The sequence below is a fragment of the Eublepharis macularius genome, chromosome 15, assembly GCF_028583425.1.
Source record: "Eublepharis macularius isolate TG4126 chromosome 15, MPM_Emac_v1.0, whole genome shotgun sequence".
Classification (NCBI taxonomy): Eukaryota; Metazoa; Chordata; class Lepidosauria; order Squamata; family Eublepharidae; genus Eublepharis; species Eublepharis macularius.
In genome coordinates, this window is record NC_072804.1 from 37916774 (window position 1) to 37940017 (window position 23244).

Below are 23244 nucleotides of genomic sequence, written 5' to 3' on the forward strand. Positions count from 1 at the left end.
CCCTCTGGGTCATTCCTGATCTTCCTGCTGCAAGAGGAAGAAATTATTATCTAGCATTTTGGCTGACCCAGTTTCTGGCCCTCAGATGTAACATTCCAGATATTAAATCTTTTGTTCTTCAAATGGCCAGAAATGTTTGCACTACTAAGCTCTGTGCTTGGGAGACAGATGAGTTCTCTCCTGTTGTTTTCCTTTTGCCTCTCTTTTACCAGCTTTGCAGTCTCTGGAGCATGTGTGGGGTATAGGCCCAATTAATAAAATACCAAGGTGGATTCCATAGCGGAGGGCATTTCTCCACAAGCACTTTTGAACCTGCTATTTTAAAGACTGTAATCTCCTCGATTTGAGAGACTGCGAATTAGTAACAGGCTGAGGTAATGTGAGTGAATTAGTAAAGTCTCATGCTGGTAGAATAGACAGTACCATTGCACATGTTTGTGCAGTAGCAGGAGTGTCATTTTTTTAACACTTCCCAATGTCTGAAACCTTTTAAATGTAAGAAAACGTTTAAATGTGATCCTCTTTTTTTGCAGTCCATTTTACCATCACCTGATTTTACAATGTTGTTGAATGCAGAGGGCCAGGCTTTAGACTTTATCTGTCCCAAGTTGGTCAGGTGCCATCTTTTGGCAGAGAAAACATGTAACTTAACTCTTCTTCCATTCTCTGCTTGATATTGTGCCTACTCTTGATTTAGGGCAGCTGCCTTTAGTAACCGTTCTATAAATGGTCTTCCTTCTTCCTCTTTCTGCAGGAGGTGGACACACGGTGGCTCGAATATCAGAACCATGTGGAATCGCTCATCTCCTGGATCAAGCAGCACACGATAATGATGTCTGACAAATCATTTCCCCAAAACCCTGTAGAGCTCAAGGTAGGCTTTGGGTGTACTCCTTGCAGAAAAATTGGGAACGCTTCTTTACTTGCAGCGCAGCTAACTTTTCAGCAGATGATTTCTGGAAGCCCCCCCCCTTCCTCCCCCCCCGAAATTCCTGGGGAGATTTGGATGAGGATTGGATGTAGGATCCTGGGGACAAATCCCAGCTCAGAGTCTATTCACACAAATCAGTTGCAACTGATCTCTAACTTGCATACTTGTGTGCCTATTCAAAGAGTAGGTCAAGCTGCAAAGAACGGCTTATTATTTGCAAAAACTCTTCCTCTTCCATCGTGTATGAAGAAATAAGCAGAGTTATAACCTCCATGGTATGCAGAGGTCACAGTGTGCAGAGAAGCAGGAACTTGGGAATAATCTAAGCAAATACGGATGGCTGAGATGCTCTGAATTCCTTGCTCACATAGACAGAGGTAGTTAGCTTGGGGAAACAGCCCTGAGATGACAATTAACTGAGCGCTGGTTGTGCAGAGAAGTGGACAGGATGTATGTCAAGTCATGCCTCACAGTCTTGGGCCGTTTTCACACTACTAACCTGCTTCCGTAACGTTGCGAAACGTCAAGCAAAAAACTCGGAAGATAGCGTCTTCTCGTGAGAGTTTTGCGCGACATCGCGCAAAACTCTCACAAGAAGACACTATCTTCTGCATTTTTTGCGCAACGTTTTGCAACATTACGGAAGCAGGTTAGTAGTATGAAAACGGCCTTGGTTTGCCCATCTGTAAAACTAGAATAAATCCAGGGCAATGCAGGAAGGGAGTTACTAGTAGTGATCAGTTGAAGTGCTTGCATGCCATAGAGGCGAGGAAGTTAGAATGTGACTCTGAGAAGTTCCTGCTTACGTGGGCGAGCCTTTCAGAGCACATAAGAAGGAACTCTGCCTTACCATACCTGGTCTGCCAAGCCCCAGGATCACCGAGCTCTTTAAATTCCATGTGTTGTTGTCTACTGTGGTTTAACTGTGTGGTCTGTGCATGTGAAGGATATCTATACATTACTCTGGAGGCAATTGAGTTGAGTTGCTTAAATTGGCTAGAATCCAAGTCCTGGACAAAAATTGGAGAAAAGCTTGTAGTTTTTGTGAGGGTCCTTCTTCACCAAACATATGAACATTGACCCCAAAATCAAAGCTTGTAAAAATGTATCAGTTCAACTTTGGAATTCAAATTACTTTTTGGAAATACCCTGTCAAAATTGTAGCTGCAGGCCTTGGGCAACAGTGATAACTCTGTAGGGGTGTGTGTGTTCCTAAATGGAAAATAGTAATTCTAGTGGCTGGGTTGCAGGATATAGACTTGAGAGTTCACTGCAGTAGAATTTCCAAATCTGATGTAATCGTATTTTGTCACTGAATTGCACTTTCCACTCTGGAGCTGCTCATCAGATTGGATCCGAATCTGTAAGACATCCAATGAACAATCTGACAAACTTGGCATTTGAATATTTTCCAAATCGCTGGGTGCTTTCCTAGAGTATTAAAAATGAAATCGACCAAGGCTTTCTTAGCAGCTGAATGTCTTAACAGTGTCGTTTTCAGTACCCTGAGAGAACACACCGTTTGCATGGAAGCATGAGTCTGAGACTAGCAATAGGAGCTGAAAGTAAGCAGCTCTGGAGGGGAAAGAACAGCAAGAGAGACAGAAAAAAGATTCCTAGCTATGGAAAGCTAAAGAGGAGTATCATCCCCCTGCCTTCTTTCCTCCAGGAGTTCTGCCACAAGTAGATGGATATCTCTGGAGGAGCTGTAAACAGATGGTTCTTTAGGAATTTGTTGGTCCTTCCTAGGAATATCTTCTGTGCAAAAGTCCCATTCATTTCAATAGGGTTTGTGCAGGAAACCTTGATGGATATTCCATAAGGGTTTTTTTTTAGTTGGAAGAAGCTATCAGTATGTCTAAGCAAGAGGCCTTTTAAATGGAAGCGGAAAGTTGGGCATTTTGCATTAGAAGCTTGTGACAAAACCCACCTTTAAAACATCAGAAGAATGAGCTGTATCAGATGAAAAGCCCCTCTAGTCCAATATCTTATTTACCAGCATGGTAACCAGCGGTTTCCAGGAAGCCATAAAGCCCAAAGATGTTGCCCTCTTCTGTTTAGGCAGCTGGACTGGCTGGCAGGAGAGAGTCCTTTTTTGGCCACTTCCTCTTGTGGACAGCTCTTAGATAGTCTGGATGCAAGAACAATTTCACTGGGTCACGCATTTCTATCTTAGGTTCCTGTCTCTAACATGGTCCTGGAAAGGAAAGGGAAGCCGCCAGTTCCATGATTGGTGGGGCAGTTAGAGTGTGGTGTACTGGTGAGAGTGTTGGGCTGGGATTTCAGGGACCCAGGTTCAAATCCCCACTCTGCCATGGAAGCTTGCTGAGTGACCTTGTGCCAGTCACACACTCTCAGACTAACCTACCTCATAGAGTTGTTGCGAGGATAAAATTGAGGAGAGGAGAATGATGTAAGCCTCTTTCAGTCACCATTTGGAAGAAAGGCAGGTTATAAATAAAGTAAATAAATAAATTCCAAGTGTATGATTTGGCCTTAAAAGCACCTGTTGCAGGTGGGAGAGACAGAATATTGATTGGGGCCATGGTACTGGAGAAGAGTGGGCTTCTTTTCCTCCTTCTGTGCCACTTCATTGACAAAAAATACCTCTAATTGTTTTAAGTTTTAAGCAGGCCACCCATTAAGACTCAACCCAGTAGATTTCAAGGAGGGCTTCAAACGGAATTGTTCCCAGAGTCTCTCATTGCTTGCTATTTGCTACCATTGGTTAACACTTAAGACAGACCCCGTGGGTGAGGAGACTGCTTAGTATTTCCTCAGCACAAATAAAATAGTCACATGTGGTGATTCTTCTTATGTCTCTATGCTTGCAGGCACTTTATAACCAGTACATACACTTCAAAGAAACAGAGATCCCAGCAAAGCAGCAAGAGAAAAGAAACATTGAGGAACTGTATAAACTGCTGGAGGTATGGTCTTGGCGGGTTGGGATGCACAACCATTGTGGTTTTGTTTTTAAAAACAGGGCTTTTTTTCAGCTGGAACACGGCGGAACGGAGTTCCGGAACCTCTTGAAAATGGTCACGTGGCTGGTGGCCCCGCCCCCTTATCTCCAGACAGAGGGGAGTTTGGATTGCCCTCCGTGCTGCTGGAGCGGTGCGGAGGGCAGACTCCCCTCTGTCTGGAGATCTGGGGGTGGAGCCACCAGCCATGTGACCATTTTTGCTGAGGGTGATTTAAACTTTTAAAAACTCCCCTCTTATTCCAGCTGACCCAAAGTGACATCATTGGTCCTGGAAGCGTGAGCTCACTTTGCTCACTTTGTGTGCACGCATGTGGTACCAGGGGCACCTCCTCCTGCCATTGGTCCTGGAAGTGTGAGCTCACTTTGCGTGCGCGCATGTGGTACCAGGGGCACCTCCTCCTGCAACCCACTGAGTTCCACCACCTCTTTTCCCAGAAAGAAAGCCCTGTTTAAAAATATGCAGTATTCAACATCAGTTTTGCCTTTTAAAAATTCTATAAAAATATAGGGCTGTAAGCTCCAAAGCTAGCAGCTGTTTTTTCTTGGGTTTGTTATTTTATTTCTTCACTTGTTTAAAACTGATATGCGCATGATCCAAAGCTTATGGGATAGGGTGCAACAATGGCTCTGCTATCATTAAAACACATAATACAGTTAAATCACAGAACAACAATATGAAGCTGACGTTTTAAAAAATCCTAATAAAAACTATTAATCCTATTAAAAAATTGAGTAAAAAGTGATTTTATTTGCCTGACACCTGAAGCTATCAAGACGAGGCACCAAATGCCCAGCTGTGGGGGAAATTACAGTGCAATCCTACAGAAAGTTACTCCAGTCTAAGCCCATTGAAATCAATTGGCTTAGACTGGAGTAACTATTTAGAATTGCACTATTTGTCTCACCTTTTAGGTGAGTGGGGTGGTTAGCAACTGAAGGATGACAATGTTAACTTGGTACCCCTGTTAGATCTTCCCCTATAATGCGTATGAGACTAAATGCTGTTTATTGAATGCGCCAGCTGTTGATTGTGTTGAACCACAACTGTGTTGTTGAGTCTCACTGAGAAAGCATTATAAATAAATAATGCTTGTTGACCCAGAAAAACTGGGTTTAAAAAACTCAGTGGTGAAAACTGCTGTTTTGAGGCGGTAGAGGGGAGGGGAGGTCAGTGTGCATGTTAGAGTGGATTTAGTCCCACGGGAAAACTGGAGCAGATAGGAGCTCATCTGATCTGGTTGACCAAGTGACCTCTGGGGCAGGACCAGGGGAGGGGGTGCAGCCTCTCCAGGGGAACCAGAAATGCCACAGTTGGCTATAGACACCAGTTGTTTTCCCTTATGCCTTTTAGACCTGGATTGAATTTGGCCGCATTAAGCTGCCCCAGGGATATCACCCCAACGACGTGGAGGAAGCATGGGGCAAGCTCATAGTAGAGATGCTGGAGCGTGAGAAATTGCTACGGCCAGCAGTAGAAAGGTGGGTGATGAGCTGTAGATACAAATAATAAGCTTTCCCAGGTTGATGTGAGAATGACTATAGCAGCAGTTGTGAAGCACTTTGTTCATAAAGTGGCATTCAAAATAAGCAGCCCTGATTGTGAATATAACTGTGTAAGATCTGTCCTGTTCCTGGTTATTTGAAGTAAGCATAGTTAATCTGGGTGGACTATTGAAGAAGAGTAGTCTATTTGTTAGATGCAAAATAGCACCTGTGGTCACAGATGTCCCAGGGCTTATCAGACTCAAGGGCAGGGGTACAGACTTTGTGAGTTCAAATCCAGCAGCAAGCAGGGGGAGATTCTCAGGTAAGGATCCTTCTTGTGGCTATTGTCCAAGTAACCTACAAGAAAATAACCCACAACAATAATAAAACAGAGCATTAAATGAAACATAAATGGCAGTCCGGTGTAAAACTTAAGAGTCTGAGTTGTGTCCAAACTAGTTGCTCCAAAGCTAATTCCTGCCATGGTTGAAGACTTCCGTTCTTGAGAACAGAAGACAAGCAACACTTTGATTCAAGTTCATCTGGGCCTTGCCAGGTGCATATGGCTTTTGAAAAGCCTCAGTCAATAGCCACTGCCATGGAACTGGATGCCAGAGAAGCATTGCATATTCCATATACAACATACTCACTTACTCTCATAAGAACTTACCCGGCCTCCCTGGTCATCTTTGGAGGCCTTGCTTTGGTATCCCCACCATTTCAGGCTAGACAGGTGTCGACCCAATGAAGGGCCTTCTTGGTCGTGATGCCAAAACTTTGGAACTCCCTCCCCAGACAGATTTAACCATCGGTGTGTCTCTATATTTTTGTCTTCTGCCAGCAAAGACAACTTTTTTTGTAAAGAATTTTGTTTTTATGGCATTTCCTCACTAACTCTTATTAGCCCTCCTCCCTGTTTGTGTATTTATGTGTTTTGCTTAATTGTTTTAAATATCAGGTAGGTAGGTAGAGATAGGGGGAGAGAGAGAGAGCGAGTTGATTTGAGTCCCAACTGGGGGGAAAAGTGTGATATAAATAAATAAATGCATATATATATTTGTATTTTAAGTGCTGTTTTAAATATTTGAAGTGTTTTAATGTTTGACATATTTTAATGTTCTCCACCTTGGTCACCCTGAATTGGATGGAAAGGTGGTATAGAAATATTTCAGATAAAAATAAACAAATTAGAATCCATCGGGAGCATCCCTTGTGTTAGCATTTTTGTGAATCTGTGGAAATCCTGGCTCTTGCAACAGAGGATTTGCTCAGAAATTGGTCCTAGCAGGATGTGTCCTATGGACATTGGAAAGAACACCTACATAACACACATGATGCCACCCACATGCCGGGCAGCATTCCTCTTGTTGGGGTAACCTGTCTAGGCCTGGCTTATGAATGTTTAGTTCAAAAATATGAGGATATGCTATAGTGTGGAATTAATGTATATTTATTTTTCAAGAAAAAGTTGTGTCCTGTTTGTCTCCTGATTAAAAAGATCTTATGCAGCTTACTGTAAATCCACAATTCCAAAAAGCAAACTCTTAAAACAATAGGTTTACAAAGCAGATTACAAATGCAATGATATCAAAAATCCCTGAAATGTCATCTTCAATAGTGCAACGTGGAACTGTCTCGAGAAGGCGGTTCCCTCCTATAGCATCTGCTTCAGTGAAGACCTGGGATTGGGTGAGGGCAGATCCAGGCCCCTGCTGGGACGAGCAGAATTGCTGCATTGGGTTCAGATGTAGAGAGATGGTCCTTCAAGTATGTTGGTCCCAACTTGTGAGGAGCTTTAAAAATAAGAACCAGCTCCTTGAACTTGAGCAAGGACTACAAAATTGGTGTGCAAAGTAGCTAGCTCTAGTAAGATATTAGGTTTCTCATGTTTTGAACCAATTAAAGCTTCTAAGGGCACATTACAGTAGTCTAATCTCCTGGTTACTGTAGCATGGATCATCATGGTTAGGTGGCTGAGCCTAAGGAAGATCACTTCTGTGTTAGGTGGAACATTGAAAAAGTGTTTTTGGCCCCCGTGCTCATTTGTTTTAAGAGAAGGGTTGGGTCCAGAAAGGCTCCCAAGCTCTTACCTGAGTCTGTTCAAAGCAAATAGCAGGATCCCTCTAGAACATCATCTTGGTCTGCCATCATCACCGCTGGATCCAGAGCCAGCATGCTCTCCCGCAACCGTTTTACTGCAGCAAGACCACTTGTGGATGGGGATGCTGGAGGTGCTAAAGTGGAAGTAAAAAGCTCTGATAGTTTGCTGGAAATTGTTGCGTTGAACCTGAATTTTTAATGCAAGAGAGAACACTGTAAAAACAACAACAACCCAGAAATGAGTTTGTATTTGCAGGAAGAGAATAAAGACAGTGTTAAACTGGTAGGTTCTCTTGGTGCAGGTTGGAATTGCTGCTACAGATTGCAAACAGAATTCAGAATGGGACTCTCAGCTGTGAAGAAAAACTCACCCTGGCAAGAAACACGCTGCAGGCGGTGAGTTTTGATTTTTATCTTCTTGTTGGCTACACCTGCTGCCAGGGAACGCCTTCCCTTTAGGCCTATGCCTTACCAATACGGGCAATCAAAAATAGTCCTGTAATGGAAAAAATAGGCCCTTTATCAGGTCTGGTTTACTTCAAATAGATGTATCAAATTTTGTACTTTGTTATCCTGATCCACAGCCTTCAAACTCCCATACTTAACTGTGTACCCCACTCCTTTGTGTCTGTTGGAAGTGAGTGAGTTTCCTGGAGTTCTCTTTAGTCTCTCCTTTCCGAGGATTTCCTTCATCCATCTCTGCTTCTCATTCTGTCCTGGTTGTTTCCAGGCCTCTAGTTGGCATCCTGTCTCTCAACTTGGCACCCTGTCCCTCAGCCCTCAAGGTCTTCTCCATCCCGTCCGTTCCCCTTCCTTCCCAGGCTATTATTTATTTATTTACTTACTTCATTTGTACCCTAGCTTTCTTCTCAGTGGGTACTTAGAGTGGCTTACATAGTCCTCCTTTCCTCCATTTTATCCTCACAACAGCCTAGTGAGGTAGGTTAGGCAGAGAGAGTGCAGCTGGCCCAAGGTCATCAGCAAGTTAATATTGCATGTTTAGGATCTGAACCTGGGTCTGCCAGATCCTATTCTGACACTCTAACCACTATACCATGCTGGCTCTACATATAGCCTTGCTCATTTCCATGCCATAGATGAATGAACGAACCTTTCACCCACCCACCCACCCCACTGCTGAGTGGCTGTTGAATTGTTAACTTCTTCACCATGGACTATTGGTGAACATTCCATGACATCATTATGTTTCAGCCATTGGCTAGCTGGAGTTCACTAGTGACATAATTTAAAATAATAGAAGCCTGTACAGATTCATCAACCTTGTTTATCTGTCACCAAGCATCTCACTATAACAACCTTGGACCCTCTTTCCCCCAGGATGAAGCACACCTGGAGTCAGGTCAGCTGGTGCAGTATGAATCCGACGTTGTTATGTACCTCCAGGAGTGTGAAGGGCTCATCCGCCAACTCCAGGCAGATGTTCAGATACTCCGGGATGAAAACTTTTACCAGCTGGAGGAGCTTGTCTTCAAGTAAGTGGTGTTGATGTATGCCCGGTTGGGACTAGATGTTCAACAGGTAGTATGTCATGGCAATACTGGGAAAGGGGAAAGGGACACTTAACTTCATGCCTGTCTTGTGAGGTAGTCCATTCCACCAGGCCCCCTTGCCCAACTCCAGTTGCAATGTATGGGCACTGCTCGAGAGTTTTCTCTGCTCTTCTGCTGTTCCTGTTGCTCCAGTCAAGATCACCTGGGTGATCTTCCTGGTGGATTCCTCCATGGCCCAGAATCCCCCTGCCTCCCACTCTCCCATGCTTAATGGCATCCTGGATCTTGTGCATGAGATGGCACCTTGTCTTGCCTCACACTAGGCTTGATGGCCACTACTAAGTGGAATTATACTGGGATGCATCTCTGTACCCACCCACTGCTGAGTCTCTAAGAGAGAGGAGACACCCCCCCCCCCACAAGCCATATTTGGGATAAGGAGATGAAAACCTTCCTGGTGGGCCTTCAGTGGGCAAGATTAATATTTCTGGCCCCTTTCTCAAAGCCCTCTGCAGATGTGTTCTAAGTATGGGCAGAAGGGGGAAAGCCTGGGTCGTATGTGTCTGGGTTTGGTGTAGTGGTTAAGAGCGGCAGGATTCTAATCTGGAGAACCAGGTTTGATTCCTCACTCCTCTACTGGAAGCCAGCTGGGTGACCTTGGGTCCGTCACAGCTCTCTCAGCCCCACTCACCTCACAGAGTGATTGTCGTGAGGATAATAATAACACACTTTGTAAACTGCTCTGAGTGCGGCATTAAATTGCCCTGAAGAGCACTATATAAATCAAATGTTGTTGTTATTGTTGTTATTATTACTGCCCCCTCCAGCTGACACCTTGATGCTATGAATGACAGTCTGACCTCCCTCCTCTCGGCTCTCTCCCAGGATTGTCCGGCTTCAAGATGAGCTGGTTACTCTAAGGCTGGAATGCACCAACCTTTACCGGAAGGGGCACTTTTCTTCCCCCTCCTCCCTGGACTTGCTGCAGCCTTCCTCATTGAGCACCATGCACCTTAAGGCCGAGCCCTTGCTAAAGGGAACGCACACAGCCACTACCACCTCTACCTCCTGGTTCCGGAAGCCAATGACCCGCACTGAGCTGGTGGCCATTTCGTCCTCAGAAGATGAGGGCAGCCTCCGGTTCGTGTACGAGCTGCTGTCTTGGGTGGAAGAGATGCAGGTGGGTCAGGCAGCATAAATGGCCCCTTCTGCCCATGTTGGATTGTGCTGATCAGATGCACCGTTTGCTCTGGTTTTCAGCTGATGTGGAGGGCATCTATGGAAGGGGGAGTGACAGATTTTTATACTTGGTTTTGTGCTAACTTTTAACTTAACATTGATGTCATTTTTGTAGGCTAAGTGAAGAAATCGTTTTGTTGATTTAAGAGCAAGGCGAAACTATGCTTGTCCAGATGTAAGCTGGACAAATAGGGGAGAAAAGGTTAAACTGGTTCTGTCAGCCTCATAGCCCATGCTAGCCTGATCTTGCTAGAGCTTGGAAACTAAGCTGGGTCAGCTGTGGTTAGTACTTGGATGGGAAACCACCAAGGAAGACCAGAGTTGCTATGCAGAGGAAGACAATGGCAAAAACACCTCTGCTCCTCTTTTGCCTAGGGTCATTATGAGTTGGTTGCAACTTTGCAGCACTCAATTATTAATTTGTTTCTAAAATATACTCTGGTTCTGATAGTGGACAATCTCCTCATGGAAAGAGTTGTGCCAGGGGGCCAGTTCCCAGGAACGCTTGTCTGTATGTCCAGTGAGAGATGAACATGCTCCATGGATGTTGTTGTTTCCAAAATGTGCTCATTCATTGAGATGGGGAAGAGTGGAGGAGACCATCCTTGACAATTCAGCCTAATGTGGGCATGAGGCTTGGCCCCAGTATGTGTGAAAGGGACTGTAGCTGCTGGTGGTGGTGGTGGTGGTGGTGGGTCCCTTTCTGCTCCTGTTTAGTATGACTGATGCTGATTGGCTTCCCCTTCTATGCTGGTTTCAGATGAAGCTGGAACGGGCTGAGTGGGGGACCGACTTGCCGAGCGTGGAGTCCCAACTGGAGGTTCAGCGACACGTTCACGCCAGCGTAGAAGACCTGGGCTCCAGTGTGAAAGAGGCCAGGCTGTATGAGGTAAGCAGGCAAAACTGGTGGCAGATTTTACCCCACTTCAAGGAAGAGGTGGAGATGCAGAGAACTAAGCAGCCAGTCTTAGTCTAGAGAAGGGAGGGGCCACGTCAGCATCTGGGAGGGGCGATGGCCGTTCTGCACAGTCACTGCATCTCATAGAGCATGGAGAAGATGTGAGATGAATCCAAGCAATTCATAGTGTAATAGCAGGGGCACCCCTCACAGGATGTCACGTACCCCCTCCCTGGTTGCAGATCTTGATGTGTGGAAGGGAAATGACAGGGTTGCTTCCTGGATTGGGGCTTTGGTGGTGCATTATTCTGGGGGCACAGTTTTTGGGGTGGCTTGGAAAGGTGGAATTTGGGGAATGGGAGAATTTCAGTAGCAGCTTGATCTTGGATTTGAGTCCAGTGGCACCTCAGAGACCAACAAGATGTTTGGAGTGTAACCTTTTGAGAGTTCTTGTTGGTCTCTAAGGTGCCACTGGACTCAAATCTTGCTGTTCTACTGCAGACCAACACAACTACCCTTCTAAAACTATCCTCATGGAAGGCACCATATTCAGCCGCAGGGAGTAGAAATCTGTCAACGTCACTTCTTAGTACCGGGCAGATACAGCCTGCAAAGTCTAAAAAGTTGCTTAGGTGACCGAACATGGGATGGGCACACACAGCCAGGATGATCCTTGGTCAGTGTCATGAAGAGTCTGAAGAAAGGAGTTCTGACTCTTGAAAGATTACACTCTGAAAATCTTCTTGGTCAGTTGTTCAACTGTCAGTTAATGATGACTTAATGAAAGTTGGTTGTTGTGGGTTTTCCGGGCTGTATTGCCGTGGTCTTGGCATTGTAGTTCCTGACGTTTCGCCAGCAGCTGTGGCTGGCATCTTCAGAGGTGTAGCACCAAAAGACAGAGATCTCTCAGTGTCACTGTGTCACTGAGAGATCTCTGTCTTGTGGTGCTACACCTCTGAAGATGCCAGCCACAGCTGCTGGCGAAACGTCAGGAACTACAATGCCAAGACCACGGCAATACAGCCCGGAAAACCCACAACAACCATCGTTCTCCGGCCGTGAAAGCCTTCAACAATACATCGACTTAATGAAAGTTTTAAAAAAAAGTTTCCTGATTTTTAATTTCTATTTTGTTTCCCCCTTTTAGGGTAAAATGTCCCAGAATTTCCGTACTAGTTACACAGAGACACTGGCCAAGCTGGAGACGCAATACTGCAAACTGATGGTGAGTGTCTCTTGCCGCTTTGATTTGTGTAGCCAGAAGGGACTTGGGGTGTTACTTTCTCTTTTGAGCCCCCCCCCCCCCATTATCACAAGTGTTTCAAAGCAGGGACACGCACATTCAAAATTCACCCTCTGTGTGTGTGTACCTGATGGCTGTTTAGTTCTTTTGTTTCTTGCTTGTGATGTACAATCTACTTTCTATCCTCCCTTTGTGAAGTTCTATTTCTGAAGTCCCCCAAAGCATGATTTTTTGCAACCTTGGAAAATATAGTCCTTCCCTTTAAGCAGCACACCTGTTGCTGTGTGTGGAGATAAGATATGCAAAGTTGAGTGTCAGCAGTGAGGAGCTACAGAACTCTCTTCTCCACTTCCCACCCCATACTTAGATTCCTTCATGACTGCTTTTAACTTTGCTTTGGAAGCCACGTGCTTTCCCTCTTCTATGCTGTACTTGCACAGATGCAACAAGAACACTGTCAACAGCACAGTGTTCCTGTTGCATCTGTGACACAAGAGCTGTGGCTGTTGCAAAGAACTGAAATGCAGTTGGGGATTGTGCAGAAAGGCCCCAGGCAATAGTTGGATGCCACTTTGCTGTAGGCAGTTCCCGGAAGGGTATTTGGGAAGGTCTGGTGGCTTGCAGACGATCCCCAGAGAACCAGCAAAGGTACCAAATCCTTCCTATCTCTGCAGGAGACCTCCAGCTTTCGATTGCGCCATCTCCAGAGCTTGTACAGTTTTGTGTCTCAAGCCACGACCGAATTAATTTGGCTAAACGAAAAGGAAGAGGAGGAGCTGGCCTATGACTGGAGCGAAAACAACCCCAACATGGCAGCCAAGCGGAACTATTTCTCGGTGAGTGGGAAAAGCTGGTTTATGGCTGGTGCTTATGATGCTACCCGTGTGTTCTTGTTTCAGTCAGTAGAGGTGAAGTCGGGAGGGTTTAGCTGGAGATAAAAGCAGAAGGGGACATATAACCACAAAGGTTCATATGTCTTGCTGAAGTTTTGTATTTTGGAAAAGGTAGGACTATCAAACTCCCCCCCCTTTGCTTCAACTCTTTCTTCCTTTTGATACTTACATTTTGTGGAATTTGGAAACACTGAGGGAGCAAGACCAGGTTAATACTGTGTTCTTCTTCCAAACCTGATTCTCCCTTAGCTTAACCAAAACTTCTGAATTCTCAGAAAAGTGCCTGCCACTCTTGCACCACTGGCCTTGCTGAGATTTCTGTGTTTGAGTGTGAGTGTTGATATGTTCCTAATAGATCTTAGTACTTTTCTGTGAGTATACCATTTCTCTCTCATTGAACTTTGTAGCTACCTCATGAAATAAGCAGACTAAGGAATGAATAAGTTGTCAAGAGACAGCCAGGAAAACTAATTGGTTGGGTGTGGAGTTGAGTCAAGAGTTCCCACATGCTACCTTGGTTCAGCTTCTCAAATGCATGAAGGGGACTTATCTCATTTTGTTGCTAAAAGGTGAAGGTGTAAAAATCCAGCCATGGCCCATCTCCCTCCCCCAGCCCCCCATCTGACTTTAGACCAGGGGTCCCATCTTTTTGAGCCTGCGGGTACCTTTGGAATTCTGGCACAGTATGATGGGCACAAACCACAAAAAGGCTGCTACAAAATAGCTGCCACAGGAGGTGGAACCAGCCACATGGTAGCTGCTGCAGTTTACTTTCATTCACACAGTAAAGATTTTTGTGCTGTAATGGCAGCTGCTGCCAAAGTAAGTTTTTAAAATCCACACAGCCAATCAGAGACCTTGCTGGACTGGACACCTGGCTCCATCCACTTTCTAAAAACACTTGGCAGATGCCAGGAATGGAGTTGATGGGAGCCATGGTATCCAGAGCACCATGTTGGGGATACCTGCTTTAGACAGAGAGAGGCCAACAGAAGTCCAGTGTTGCTGAAAGGAAATGTAATTAGGCCTTTGCATGCTTCTGGTCCACAGGAGCTCACAATGGAGCTAGAGGAGAAGCAGGATGTGTTCTGCTCCCTGCAAGACACAGCTGAGCTGTTATCATTGGAAAATCACCCGGCCAAGCAGACCGTGGAGGTAAGGAGTGACTTGGAGGGAAATGTGTGCTGGGATTGTGCTGGTGTGGATGGGAACTTCTTGTATGCTTAAGGCAAGAGGAGTATATTGAGGGCTGCTTTACATGTCATGTAGCAACTATTGTACACTTGCTCTGTGTGTGTGTGTGTGTGTGTGCGCGTGCGTGCACAGAGCAGGGAGCCGTAGCCAATTGCGGTTCATTGGCATGTGCACCAGTAAAAAATGCATATAACCAGAATTGCATCTGTTGCATATTAACATTTTGCGGGAGCATGAAAATTGTTTGCATGCAGCTGTACAAAGCCGTATGTAAAGTGGTCCGTATTTTGCTGTAGCAAATGTCCTTGGGCCCTGCGGAATTGATAACTTTGGGTGGGGCTAGAATATTGTGCACAGATATTCATTTGTGTTTAAAACCACCTCCCGGGTGAAACCCTCACAGCAGCCTCTCCAAATAAATCTGCAGAAATTACTAGCACCCTCCTCCTCAAATGTCAATTAAGCTGCTTTCCAGCTCCGTCATATGTAAACCATTTATGGCACAGTGAGGAAATCAATCAAAGAATGCATTCTATTTTATGTTAGAAAAATTTCCTGGCCTGATGTCCTGGAAGTGATTTTTTCTTGCTAGAGGCAACCCGGCAGGTTGCTCTTTAGGTGCCTAACCAACTGGCCACAAGGAGCAGGCACTGGCCCAGCGGAGGAGGGGCTCGGTTGGCAGCAACATCCGTTCTCTGTTTCTCTGGAGACCACCTAGCCTGCAGTTGGGCAAGCACTTCATTCCACTGTGCTTCTTCCAGGCATACAGTGCAGCCGTGCAGACTCAGTGGCAGTGGATTAAGCAGCTGTGCTTGTGTGTGGATCAGCATGTGACGGAAAACACGGCTTACTTCCAGGTATGGTTGGAGCTGAAAGTTTCTCCAAAAAAGGGTGAATGTTCTGTGGTTGAGAAATGGCTGCACGCAGCTACCAGCTGAGTCTTGATCCGGAACTCCAACCCCCTCAGGGCTTCTGCTTCGTTCTAGCAGGTCTCTCTCCCAGTTAGAGAGAAAAGTTTGGTTTGCCCTCCCCTCCAGAGTCAAAGGTGGCATTAATTCTTCCCTGCCTGCTTTCCTACTAATCAAACAGCAGGTATATGTATAGCAAGTTCAGTTTTTCTTTTCCTTCTTCACAAAACATCCCTGTCTTGAGCTGAGCCAAAGAGTTCTCGCTCTAATAAGGTTACTGATAGGAGAAAGTGGCCCCTTCCCAGTTACTCGGTTGGTTTGTTTTGATGCTGAAAAAGCCACCAATGGCGTAGAAAGGATTTCTTGATCATGCAACATTTTACTCTTGCTCCAATTTTTAGTAAACGAGGTTACAAGAAACCTCTTTCTCATCTTTCGGTCAGTGGGGAAACCCTTTATACCATTGCAGTTTTTCAGTGACGCCCGGGATTCAGAAGGGTACTTGAAGAGCCTGCAGGACACTATCAAAAGGAAGTATTCTTGTGATCGTAACACGAGCCTGACTCGCTTGGAGGACCTGCTCCAGGATTCCATGGTGGGTACTCCTTGGACAGCTCCCGAAATCATGCCAGCTTGGCACCATATGCCACAAAAGCTCTCGGAGGACTAGAAAGCCCTTAGATCCTCTCTTATCTGCATCTCAGCCTTATCTGGATTTTCTGTCTTGGTCTAACGCTGTAACTAGTATCCCTATTTATCCAGGAATCTTAAGCTGTTCGGATGATTGTGCTGGTATGGTGACTGAGCATTGCTATTTGCTCTGTGCATTAAAAGAAATTCAGCCTGTTTTCCTTTCAGCTGTTCCAACATCCGCATTGCTTAGCTGCCCAGGTGTATTGCCTGTGTGTCCTTGGAAAAACTCTGGGTTTTTGTGACTCTGCATGTGGCTTGGGATACTCAAGACTGCCACTTTTTTTTTTTGCTAGCTCTGGCTGTTGCTCCTACTCTGTGATGCATAATGGGTACCTTGAAGGCTGATTCAGTCTGTGGATCTCTGTATCCTGGTATTACCTATATTCTGTCTTGCAGTGGCTCTCCAGGGTCTTAGGCAGTTTCCCAGGGTCTTAGGCAGTTTCCCCCAGAACCTGCTGTCTTGAAATCCTTTACCTGGAGATACTGGAATCTTTAACGTCCCATGCACACCCACTTATCAGATCTGATCATATAGTTTGGACCAACAGCAGGCAGAAGCAGTTCAGCACTGATGTAGTCCCTACCCATAAGGACTCAAAACCTGCTGTTCTACTGCGGACCAACACAGCAGAAGCCAAGGTAGAAGGAGGCAGTGAAAGGATGCTAATAGCGAAGAGCTTGACTGAGTGGAGAGGCGGAAAGAGGCATTGATGACTGAGAAGGATGGTCCATGGGGATGCTGCTGATAGGGACCACCTGTGCCAAGGGCTGGCCATAATGTTAAGATCCATTAATTACCTGGTGTCTTGAAGTGCTTCTGCCGGCATCTCCAAAGGGAACACAGAGACAGTCAGTGAAGTTGGGTTGATCTACATGCCATTTGGAGGTTTCCCATAGTACACTGAATGTATTGCTGGGTCCAGAGGGAGAAGTTTAAAAATACAGGCCAGGAGGATTTCAAGAGAGAACCGGCAGCATGGGGTTAAGGAGGGAATGATGCAAAATAGCCCTGGTGATCTCATTGGGAGCATTATTAAACTGGTCTACTTAGAAGTAAGTCCCATCTTATTTATTGGGGTTTATCCCAGGGAAGTTGCAGTCACTGTATTTCCATAGCCACAAAAGAAAATGGGTTTCAGAAGTCTGAGGAATGATTGCATTAGCCCCAAATGTTCTCTGACTCTGTTTTTGCACAGGCGAAGTGCTTTTAGTGATTTAGTCTCCAGAACTGTAATATGTGTAGACCTTGAGATCCGATGTGGGTCTGTGGAGATTTTCCAAACAAGCTTGGAAATTAAAGCTTTGTCCCCTGTGTGTGATGCGTCCTTTATCATAATGAATGAGTTAAAGTTGTATTTCTTCCAACCATGCTCCCCTGGGACAGGCACAGGTAGCTTGTTTTTAAGCACTCTTGCTCCTTTCTCTCTCTCTCTCTCTCTCTCTTTTGCACTCTCTCTTTCTTTCTCTCAGGTTCTATACTCCTTATGTAAAATCATCTTATATTCCTGAACAGTTATTCATGCAATTCCTTGGCTATTTTATTGCCTTGTTTCACAAAGATCAAACACTTCCCCCCATGTTTTTTCATTGAAAAAGAATGGGTGTGAGCCTTTTGGCACAACTTACTGTTCTACAGATAATACTGAATTTGGGTCTAGTAGTACTCTGATAATTGTGCATGCAAGATTGTTGGGGGAGGTAGAGGATGGCAGATAACTAATCCTCTTGTCTGAAATAATATTAAATTTGGTTGATCCTGAAGTTTAATACTACTTAACCATAGTACCATATTTAACATCGCACGCTTCCCCCCAGCTTGGAAAAACAGTCACAATAACTATTTTTTAGCCTTTGAGATCCCAAACCAGCCCTTGAAAAATTCCTCATTCTCGGGCTACAGGGTCTACTGACCGTTCTTGGGGTCCCTCCACTTCCTTCCCAAAGGTGCTTTGCTTTTTGTTTTGGGCAGGATGAAAAGGAGCAGTTGATCCAGTCCAAGAGTTCTGTTGCCAGTTTAGTGGGCAGGTCCAAAACCATTGTTCAGCTGAAGCCACGAAACCCTGACCATGTTTTGAAGAACACCATCTCTGTAAAGGCGATCTGTGACTATCGCCAGATTGAGGTGAGCGAGTAACTGCGGACGTAAAACTTAATGCAAACTTTCACTTTTGAAGTATTTCTTGAATCAGAAATTTGTGACTTTGAGTCCTGTGTTTGGATATATTCCAGACCTACACTGAATGAACTAGCTGTAGGCAAACCACTATTTTGCAGCCTGAATCCTGGGTCTCTAACACGGGAGTATTGAACTGGAGGGTCTTTGGCAGGATTACGAGGCAATGTCTGTGAAGCACTTTGGATAGTTTCAAGGATTGCATAAAATGCAAAATGCTGTTTTATTTGGAGGAAAGGCAGTGTTTGGGCCATGGTTGGGGGTGTTAAATATTAGGAAGGACATTCAAATATTCTTCTTGCGTTTTAACGAGTTGTCTAGGTCCATTTCAGAGTATCTTTCCTTGCAGATAGAAGTCAGAAAAGTTGTTGATAAGGCTGTTTTGGGTTCAGGAAGCCTACGGGTTGACTTGTGTGAAGGAACGGACTTGCAGGCCTCTCCTATCCCTTCGGGTTGGTCCTTGGGTGGTCAGAAAACCCTGCAGGGATTCCAAGTCTCCACTGTCCCTTCCCCTCACTCTCCAGGGGTGCCAAAAACAAATTGGATAACAAGCGCTGCCACCAATGACTGATAATATCTTCTTCTAGATGGAGTTGTGTGTCTTGCACTCAGTACTAATTGTTGCCATTTAGAGGCTCTGCCTAGTTGCTGCACCTCTTGCTTTGCTCCTGTAAGCTAGCACAGTGGGGTGGTCTATTACAACTTCGATATTTCAAGCTATTGTGCTCTAGGAATGGCAAACTTTACTGGTTCCCTTCCCCGTTACCACACTTCAGATAGCTGGACTGAATAGGCATGGTGTGTTTCTAGAGATCAGGTTTAGAGCATTCAGAATGTAAGAAAGAAAATAAATGAATAAAAAGAATACACATGTTCTGTTCAAGCATTCGGACTGAACAAAGGGACAAGGAAAAGGTGAAAACACGCACTCCCCTTTCTCTACATTCATTATGATCCCATTATGATAAATAGGACAGGCTTGTATGACTTGAAGACGTTTAAAGTTCAGCATCATTAGTTCTCATGGTTGGGATTTCTCTCCATTGGCCCTTGTCACATGGACAAGATGGAGTCCGTAGGTCAAAGCTTAGTCCTGCATGCCTTTCTGCTTCTGTGATCAGAAGCCATAAGAGCTGCTTCTGTGGGTCCAGAGAATTTATGGTCTCTGTTTTGAGAGTTTACCCCCCAACCCAGGTCATTCTGATCTTCCTGCCACCCTGAGGAAGAGAATGCATTCTAGCAATTTAGCTGTTTTCCCTCTCTATCCCCTGAGGTGTGACATTCAGGCAAGATGTGAAATGGTTAACCATTGTCCTACTTTGGCCAAAGTCATTAGTATATGGGATGGGTTTTTAATGCCAGACTTTAATTTATATCTTTTATTGGTTTTTATTATTTTTTTAATTTAGTAAGCTACCTTGGCCATGTTCCTGGAGAAGTGGCATTAAATTTCTCATTAATAATAATAAAAAAGTAAAGTTATTCTGTGCTCATCGCTTGATGGCTCTTTCCTGCGCTTTCTTGCCAGCTCTGAGCTGGAAGCAGGGTTTCTACTCGCGGGTGGAGTTCAGTCACAATGACTGAAATATTGGGGCAAACTCTTGGATGGAGGACATTTCTCCACAACCTGCAGGGTGCATCGGAGTGCTTTTTGGGAGAAGGGGGAAGTGTCAGGTGGAACGTATACCTGACTGCAGTCTTGCTTTTGCTGCCCATACAGATAACCATCTGCAGAAATGACGAGTGTGTTCTGGAAGACAATTCCCAGAGAACCAAGTGGAAAGTGATCAGCCCCACTGGAAATGAGGCTATGGTCCCTTCTGTTTGTTTCTTGGTTCCCCCTCCCAACAAAGAGGCAATCGACATGGCGAGCAGGTAAAGGATAATCTGGTTTATTTCCTTGAGTCATGTCAATCTATCACCCATTAAGAGATGCATCCGAAGTTTTTTTTTTGGAGAAGTTCTGTACTTTCAGCAGAGCTTTGTGCATGCTACATGTTTGCTTATGCAGCGCTGAGTGAAATCTGGAAATGTTGAGTATTTTATTTATTAAAAGATGTATACCCCTGTCTTTTCCTTATGCCTTATGATTCCAAATTTCAAAAGCATACGAAGTGCAATAAACCCTCAATCAACCCCGTTCCTCAAGCAAATGCCTGCCATTTAAACTCCATTAATAAGACATCCTTTGCAATGCCTCCTAAAAGATGATGTCAGATTGTAAGAACTGCTCTTTTTTTCTGACAAAGCTTCTAGTTCTCCATTTAGACAGAGAGAAGTGCAGCATCTTTCACCTTGTCCCAGAACTACAAAAATCCTGGATGCCTGCTTACTCAGGCAACCAGACATTATGAAGTTGGTCCCAATTTCTAATGACAACAAAATGGTATGCTATTGCCTTGCTCTCTCTCTCTCTCTCTCTCCTTGCCTACCATTTTGGAAGAGCAAGATTCAAGTCCAGTAGCACCTTAAAGACTAACAAGATTTCCAGTATATAAGCTTTTGAAAGTCAAAGCTCCCTTAGTCAGATGCAAGTAGGAATGATCCCCGAGCCCTTATATTGCAGTCTGAAGGGATTTTAGTGCTGGCATGTAAGGATTCAGGAAATTACATTTCTAAACATCTGCTGTAGCATGGTGGTTAAGGGGTTGGGCAGCAAATCAGCACTCTGTTGGCTCGAGTATTACTATCATCCAGTAGGTGGCCTTGGGTAAGCCACTACTCTCAGCCCCAGCTTCCCAGGGATAATAATAATTCTGACTTTGTTCACCACTCAGAGTGGAGCACTAATCTGTCTAGAAGAACAGTATATAAGCACTGTTGTTGTTACTTGTGTCTGACAAAGGGACCTTTTACTCTCCAAAGCTTTATACCCTGGAAATCTTGTTGGCCTTTAAGATGTTACTGGACTCAAATCTTGCTCTTCTACTGCAGACCAACACAGCTACCCAACTGAAACTACCATGTTGGAACTAATTATGGTGTGAGGAACTGCCATAAACTGTCACAATGTACCCTTCTAGGTCCATATTGCCAGTTTGGTCTAGTGGTTAAGAGCGCAGGACTCTAATCTAGAGAGCCGGGTTTGATTCCCCACTCCTCCACTTGAAGCCAACTGGGTGACCTTGAGCTAGTCACGGACCTCTGGAGCTCTCTCAGCCCCACCCACCTCACAGGGTGTTTTGTTGTGGGGATAATGATAACATACTTTGTAAACCGCTCTGAGTGGGCATTAAGTTCTCTTGAAGGGAGGTATATAAATCGAATGTTATTATTATGTTATTATTATTGCCTTCACTGACTGGCAGTGAGATGCCTCCTCAGCCTTCCAGTTCAGGATGTCCAGCTGACTTGAGCAAGACTCCTGGAAATGGAAGTGCTTGAGGGGTCATACCCAATGAGCTGAATGCCTGTCCCAAGTTGTGTCAGCGACTTTGGTAAGACCAATTTTTCTCTGCCTTCCTTCGGTAGAGTGGAACAGCTGTATCAGAAGGTGATGGCTCTGTGGCACCAACTCCATGTCAACATGAAAAGCCTTGTGTCCTGGAACTACCTGCGGAAGGACATCTCTCTGGTGCAGAACTGGAATGTGGAGAAGGTAATGCTCCAAGCCCCTTGAGGCTATCCTTCTGCCAGCTGCAGAGGTGTTCATGGCACCCTTTTCAAGCAAGGCTGTGAAATCCACTTTCCTTGGCGGCATCTTTCTCCCTTTTTGGCCTTTTCCATATTTCTTGTTGGATAGCTTTTAATGTTGTCCCATTTATACCAATGCTGTTGAAACTTTTGAATTTTAACATTTAATAAGATCGTTGCTAGTGTGGGGTTAATTGTATACTGGCTTTGCTTTACCAATTGTTATTTTAGTTTGCATAAATAAATGTAAAACTCCTGTGTGTTCTGATTAGGTGGAGCTGAACATGAAGTTAGATGGTGGTAGATAGGAAAGGGAGCATTAGATAGCCATTGAAGGATGATTATTTATTTATTATTATTATTTATTTATTTACCATTTTGGAAGAGCCAGATTCGAGTCAATTATATCATTTATAGTCCGCCTTTCTCACTGAGACTCAAGGCGGATTACACGGTATGAGGTTAATACAATCAGTATCATTTAAGTACATTTCAATACAATACCATAAGGTAAACGTATGGTATTGTATTTTGTATTTTAATATGTTGTTATCCACCCTGAACCTGCTTGCAGGGAGGGTGGAATAGAAATTTGAAATAAATAAATAATAATAAATAAATATACAAGTCTAAAGACATAGCATTAGCAAGGATCCAAGACAGTAGAGATACTGAAGTAGAGATACTGATATATATATACTGATACTTATACTGATATAGAAATGGGCAGCCTGGAGAGTGTCTTGCTTCCTGGGGGGGGATGGGGGGAGGTTTCAGCATAAGTCAGAACTGCATACCAGGAAGAGGTGCTGTCTCCTGTCTTCTGCTCTGAGCCCCCCAGAGAGACAGCATCAGCAAGCAATTTTGTCTCTTCAAATTCTGTATTGCTAAATAATAATAATAATACCTTCTTATTCTTCATATACTCTGCACCAACACGTACAAAATTTTCTAGCATAATCAAAAAGAAGAAGCTCCTGTCCCAAGAAGTTACCATCTAAAAAAATGTTGCATAAATGGTTGCTCAATATTGAATGTCTCCTACCAATTTTTTAATGCCGCAGCAGGCCTTTACGCTAGTACTCTTCTGGGTTCCTTCTCAGCTGCCTTAATCCCAGCCATTGAAAAACACTTTAGATGAATAGAAACGCCAACTACTTCTTACATGGAGCTATGCGTTGTGATGGCAAAGCCATGTATAATAGTATCTTCTAAATTGTCTGTGTGTGTGTGCATGTGCATGCATGCATATGTGTGTGTATTTAGCTCACAGATATTGGCCAGTATGTGCTGTAACAGTCAAACTGTTGAATCGTTCTTGGAGGAGAAATTCCCAGGTGCAACAAAGCCTGCATGA

At 44.5% G+C, this 23244-nt stretch overlaps 1 protein-coding gene across 7 annotated transcripts in view; it reads left to right on the plus strand.

Moving 5' to 3' along the window:
- Nucleotides 1-23244, plus strand: part of MACF1 (microtubule actin crosslinking factor 1) — a 286862-nt gene that overhangs the window by 116712 nt on the left and 146906 nt on the right. For all 7 annotated transcript variants that reach the window (XM_054998843.1, XM_054998846.1, XM_054998845.1 and 4 more), the window contains exons 9-23: nt 755-874; nt 3766-3861; nt 5269-5396; nt 7805-7898; nt 8841-8995; nt 9899-10193; nt 11013-11141; nt 12298-12375; nt 13068-13229; nt 14337-14441; nt 15242-15337; nt 15858-15983; nt 18051-18203; nt 19975-20129; nt 21726-21852. In XM_054998843.1, coding sequence (XP_054854818.1) covers nt 755-874; nt 3766-3861; nt 5269-5396; nt 7805-7898; nt 8841-8995; nt 9899-10193; nt 11013-11141; nt 12298-12375; nt 13068-13229; nt 14337-14441; nt 15242-15337; nt 15858-15983; nt 18051-18203; nt 19975-20129; nt 21726-21852 — 2019 coding nt within the window. The remainder of the gene's footprint in view (nt 1-754; nt 875-3765; nt 3862-5268; nt 5397-7804; nt 7899-8840; nt 8996-9898; nt 10194-11012; nt 11142-12297; nt 12376-13067; nt 13230-14336; nt 14442-15241; nt 15338-15857; nt 15984-18050; nt 18204-19974; nt 20130-21725; nt 21853-23244) is intronic.